The sequence below is a fragment of the Cibotium barometz genome, chromosome 57 (genome assembly GCF_041138505.1).
Source record: "Cibotium barometz isolate CiBa-2024 chromosome 57, ASM4113850v1, whole genome shotgun sequence".
NCBI classification, from domain to species: domain Eukaryota; kingdom Viridiplantae; phylum Streptophyta; class Polypodiopsida; order Cyatheales; family Cibotiaceae; genus Cibotium; species Cibotium barometz.
The window spans coordinates 38,792,387-38,797,911 of record NC_141102.1 but is presented as its reverse complement, the minus strand read 5'-3'; the positions used below and the strand labels follow the sequence as shown (position 1 = coordinate 38,797,911).

The following is a 5,525-nucleotide window of genomic DNA, read 5'->3' as shown; positions in this document are numbered from 1 at the left end:
CAAGTGACTAGTTTTCATACTTAACCAACTAAACTTAAAAATGCTCTATTACTTAAGCAAGTATGTACACAAAGTCTTTAGACTTTTCTTATTTGACATAAGCTCAAGGTACAATCACTTTATGTGCTCCAACGTCGTCTTACAAAAGATAAGTGGTCGTTCAAGCAGATAAGATAACATTGTAAGGTAGGTCGGATAGGTGAAACCATATTAACCTATGTAGTGGTTAAGAACACATGATGAATTTGAACAAATAAGTCCTTTTTTATGCTAATTACATTGTATACACATGGTTCCCATGTACACAAACGATGTCCTTTTGCTACCTTGTTTTTTTTTTTCATGTCATCTTAATATTTAACTTATACATAGATCATATGTAATATTATTTGGCCTCATAGACCCAAATCTATAATATGAGAGAGAGAGAGAGAGAGAGAGAGAGAGAGAGAGAACCATATTGAGATTTGGAAGGTAGATGCAAATTGAGCAGAAAGGTTTATAATCTACTATTTCTATGCTTATATTTATTTTGATTGATTTGCGTATGATAGTTTTTAATAACTTTTGTGTCTTTGTTATTCATTTAACATAGAGTGGAATGTAGTAAGAGATCTAAAACTTCCAAGGCATGTTTGTTAAAGGGAGTAAGTGCAAAATCTTCATGTTATGTAATGTATGCAAAAGGCAAAACAGTGTGATCCTTGATGTTGGTTGAAACCTCGTAACAGAGAGAGAAGAGACCCAAACTCCACAGATTTCTCTCTAAAGAGTTCATGTAAACCTTTATCTTTTATTCTCTCAACTAGCAGAGAGGTTCAACAGAACGTCTGCACCATGGCTGGAACATACATGGCGAGTGCTGCTCTATGAAGATTGATGCCAACAACCAGAATCAACTCCAAACCAGCTTAAAAGCTCAAGCCTATTTTCCCTCAACATATTTTGGATCAGAAACCGCGTATGCAACCCTGATGCGCTTTCCACTAAGAACCTGCAAATATGATTCAAGTGTGATAAACGTGTTTACAGCATCAGAAAACTGAGTAAAATGGAAGCTCAGGTAGCAAGAACATCCTTGAATTCATAGACTATACCTGCCCATTCATCAACTTCATGGCAGCCTCCGCCTCCTTGACTGATGCATATTTAATAAACCCAAACCCCCTTGACATTTTGGACCTGGGATCAACACTGAGTCTGGCTGTAGAGAGCATAACATGCTAGAAGAATGAGCCTGCCTTGAGTCAAGACACTTTAATGGGGGAAAAAAAACAAAACAAACAAACAAGCAGGTACCATACCTTCTATTATTTCACCATGCAATGCAAAGGCACTTCTTAAATCCTCTTCTTTTACTTTATTGGAAATCCCTGCAGTTCAACCAACTATATGTTTCAGTAAAAACAAGAAAATTATGTGAAAATACTAGCTTCTTTTTGTAGTGGGCTACAAATTATATTACAAGTGTTAAGGTTCAAATGCACTCTGCACGTGGTATGATAGCCATTCAGGCATGTGTCCACAAATGGTTAAGGCATGTTCTGTTGTCAGGGAAACGGCCGGAAAGGCATGGGAGAAATGGCTGGAACAAGTTTCGTGCCTTTGTGAAACCCTTGAAACATCCAGAAGGGCCCAAAAACCCCACCTTTCAGCCGTTTCTAGTAACTATACCTCCTAGGCAAGTGTGGCATGATAGCTACTTGGGCAAGGGATTACTGACAAAACCTTGGCTTCTTCTTTACAGACAGCACACTGACATGATACATAATGGACCAGTGATGTTTATCATCAAGGTACCATGATATTATGTGCAATTGAAAAGACCAACCTATTTTAACCATCATTGGATAAGGCTGAGTACAAAACAATCCATGCCCATGGAACAGGCCGGCAGTTAGACCGTCCATCCCACACCGGTGGTCAAGATGGGGGGATTGTTTTGTACAAAGCCTCAGGAAAGATAAACACAACTCGGATTATTTGTTTATGTGGAAAAAGGACTGGTTGAAAGAGAAAATTCAGGCAAACCTCCAACAAAAAGTATCTTGGAACCCACACCACGAGTGGTAACATACATCTGCGGAGAGGTGGTATATACAGAAGAGCTGAGGGACCGCACCAAACAACCAACCCTCGCGACTTGTATCATCTCCACAACCTATTAGATGCAATGCCACAAAGAAAAGGTTGAGCTTTATTCACAAAACTCGACTAAAATTTTGACTCATAAAGAAAATTAACAAACAATGGGGTATTGGGTAATCAGCATTATCGCAATAGTATATGCAAGCTCTATCAGTGTCAAATATATAGACTATAACTTGACCAGCTTTTCTCATAAGCAAGAGGCTCGGTCGGTGACGAAGGCTCACGTCGACGACGGCGGTGGCACTCCGTGTGTGTAGAGACTGCAAACGCAGGACTCCAGTAGACGCAGGTGTGCTGATGAATACAGAGGGAGCAGAAACGCTGCAGACGTAGAGCCAATGGTGAGACAAGAGGCAAGAACGCTGCTCCTGAATGATGATGCAGGTTGCCTTGCGTTGGTTCAGATGGCTGCTGCTGTAGTATGATGCGCACCGCTGCTGAGTTGATGATCGTTGGTTGTTCAGGCAGCTGATACAATGTGTGCTCTACAAAGACTTGACAAATCAAATATATAATTCTACCACGCCAGATCTAGGAGAGCATAAGGGCGGCCAAAATCAGCAAAAATGCAGCCCTATTGAAGTTGTAGGACAGCACACAGTAGGCAGCCATCCACAGCAGCAAAATGCATAAGAAGGGCGCCTCCCAGGTGGTGCTACAAACCAGCCAATTTGTGGATGGAGAGGGTAGTGTTGATACTGTCAGAATATGCAGAGGAGAGGATAACCAAATCTGAGAACACTAGAGCAAGAACAGTGCAGAAAATAAACAGCACAAGAGAATGAGAGTGAGAGGCGTGTAACTCTGCTCTATATACACAAGATCCTGAAAATACAAGATGAATATGGCAAGGGGCTATGGGGCCATTTTATATGGCCCCAAAGAAGCAGTCGGCCTGCTTCAGGGACAGCCGACAGGGCCTGTATCTCCACGACTTGCTGAAAGCACCCAGTGGCCAGCTGTATCAAGTCGGCCAGCTCATAGGTGTAGTCGTGGACCTGAAGCATCAGTCGGCCAGCATCTGTGTACTCCAGCCACCATAGGGCGGCCACCCAAGCCATAGAAAAATAGGGGAAAAATGGGGAAAAACACGGAGAGTGGGGAAAAATGAGAAAACACCTAATAAGGGCAGGCACACCCACAACAGAGGCCCTGGTGTATAGGTATAGACAGGAGAAGACTTCTAACAGATACATCTGGGGCGTTGAGCCAAAGGGCAGAAAGAGGGCCAAACGCACAAGGTAGAGGGTGGATAGAGCAAGCAAGCAAACAAAGCGGCCTGTTGGTGACAGAAAGATGGGCGCTCAAAGGCCAGATCTGGGAGAGCATAAGGGCTGCCAGATTCAGCAAATACGCAACATTATTCAGGCTGTAGGACAACACACAATAGACGGCCATCGACAGTAGCAAAATGTGCTGCAGGCCATCCACTTAGGGGACGGAGGGGGCAGCTAGGGTAGTGTTTATAAATCTGGGGCGCTCATACTGCAAATTTAGCTAACTATGGCAAGAAACCATCCAGTAGTGGCCTGATTTGCTTTTTGAGTTGAGTTTACTACTCTTCATGAGTTCATTTCTCTTTTGGCTGGCTGCTCCAAAAGATTTTGTGTGAAAAGCACAGAGAGGTCTTAATTATTGAAAAAAATAGGCCTAGTACCCAATTAGCTTTCTGTTAATTTGTGTTATTGTACTTTAATTATATTCATGTTCGGTCTCTTTTTTCCCTTGACATAAATTAGGGTTCGCAACGTGGCCCATTCCTCTACTAAACCCTAACTAGCCTAGCATGACACATGCAAGCAAAGGGTACCATGACACATGCATCCGAGAGATGGAGTCGATGGGTAGACATCGGTTTAACATCTACTTCAAGCTCCCTGGAGAGCCTGCATCCATCCATCGAAGCCAAGCGGATGCTGCATCGGCCAACACTGCCCCTGTGCCGGGCGACCTCTGTTAACTCCCTGCCCTTGTTGTGCCGGACGCTGCCGAACTTCTCTCTCCTTGGGTCGAACAACAGCAGCCCTGCCTTTATCTTCAAGAGGGGGCAAGGGGTGGCGACGCCGCTCGGGGAAGCAGCGGTCTTGGGGAGAGAACCGAAGTGAGTGGGAGGCGCTTGCTGCAGAGCACGGGTTGGCTACCCCTTGAATCAAGCAGGAGAAGAAAGGTCGGAGACACACACACACACACACAAAAAAAAACACAGAGAGAGAGACTGCGTACCTCACTTCTCTACAATATGAGAAACCCTAATTGTTGAAGCCCAGACCGATCCCAAAAGCACAGCTTCCTGCGTGTTGTAGTCGGTAAGAGAGAGTGTGCGCGCGTGTAATGAGAGAGAGTGAGAATGTCTACCTTCCAAAGGAGAGGATCGTGGAGCCAGGCTGCTCTTTTGTTAATTTTGAAATTTCTCATCTTATCTCATCTCATTTTTGAAAGGAGAGCTATCCCTCTTTACCTAGTGGTCTCTCTCTCTCACACACACACACACACACACACAAATAAGCATTATGCGGGGTTCGAGAGTAGAAGCATGTCGATTAGACTTTCCTTGAGTTATTGTAGCACATGTCGTGGTATATAGAGGTAAAAAGAAGGCTTGCATCATAGTGCTTGGAGGATGGTTGGTATAACCCTTAATATAGCTTTGTGTGGGACCAAGTATGCGAAACCTTTTGAGAAAGATCGGTACTTCAAAACTCAAAAATCAACACTCTTTTCGCGACGAAAATTAACGCACAAACTGAAAGGAGATGTGCAGAAAATAGAGAGAGAAGGGGGAGATGGAGAGGGGGTCCCAATTACCCTCTGTAGGGCCCCCACCCACGGATGGTGTATTTGCTTTATTAGAATGATGTAAATTTGAAAACAAATACAGAAAACTTGACCTTTCTTGGCTGGAAAATCCTGCCCTTGACCTGAATCCTTCACCCCTTTGCGTTAGCAAGCCCTTGGCTGTCTTGGCCCCTTGGTTTGCTTGAGCACTTGGTGAAAAATGAGATGAATTATGGGATTGTGGATCTCTCCTATTTATACTACCCTTCAGGGGCAGTCGGCCAGCATAAAAGGAGGCGGCCAGTAGCATATTCCCATGATTGAGTATTTTCTACTCAAATAAATACCAATAAATGCTGCGTAAATTCCCTAGCAAGCTGGGGAGGCATGCGCTTGCTTCTAGAAGGCTGGGCATAGCCTTTGCCCACAATCCATGGGCTGGGTAACCTCTATGGGACTGCCCCATACTTGCCCTACAGTCCCATGAAGGCTGTAACCTCCTGAAAATGGCCTTATTCTTGCCTTAGGGCTGTCCCACAGCCCTTGCATGGCTGGTGGGTCCAGCCTGGGCCTTACTGGCCCACATGGGGATGGTTTCA

General features: G+C 44.3%; 1 protein-coding gene across 1 annotated transcript; it reads right to left on the bottom strand.

Annotated features, from left to right (window-relative positions):
• Positions 1–773: 773 nt before the first annotated feature.
• Positions 774–4,525, bottom strand: LOC147606728 (glycine-rich RNA-binding protein 5, mitochondrial-like). Its single transcript, XM_086792100.1, has 5 exons — positions 4,375–4,525; positions 2,032–2,161; positions 1,305–1,373; positions 1,098–1,204; positions 774–994 (listed from the first exon to the last, which is right to left on the bottom strand). The coding sequence occupies exons 2-5, from the start codon at positions 2,150–2,152 to the stop codon at positions 926–928; spliced, it is 366 nt and encodes a 121-aa protein (XP_086648226.1). The 5' UTR covers positions 2,153–2,161; positions 4,375–4,525; the 3' UTR covers positions 774–925.
• Positions 4,526–5,525: the final 1,000 nt, after the last annotated feature.

Coding starts and splice junctions, on each gene's coding strand:
- LOC147606728 (XM_086792100.1), bottom strand. CDS start 2,152: ATGATACAAGTCGCGAGGGTTGGTTGTTTGGTGCGGTCCCTCAGCTCT. Junction 1,205..1,304: donor GCATGGTGAAATAATAGAAG/GTATGGTACCTG, acceptor TGCTCTCTACAG/CCAGACTCAGTGTTGATCCC. Junction 995..1,097: donor TGAAGTTGATGAATGGGCAG/GTATAGTCTATG, acceptor TCATATTTGCAG/GTTCTTAGTGGAAAGCGCAT.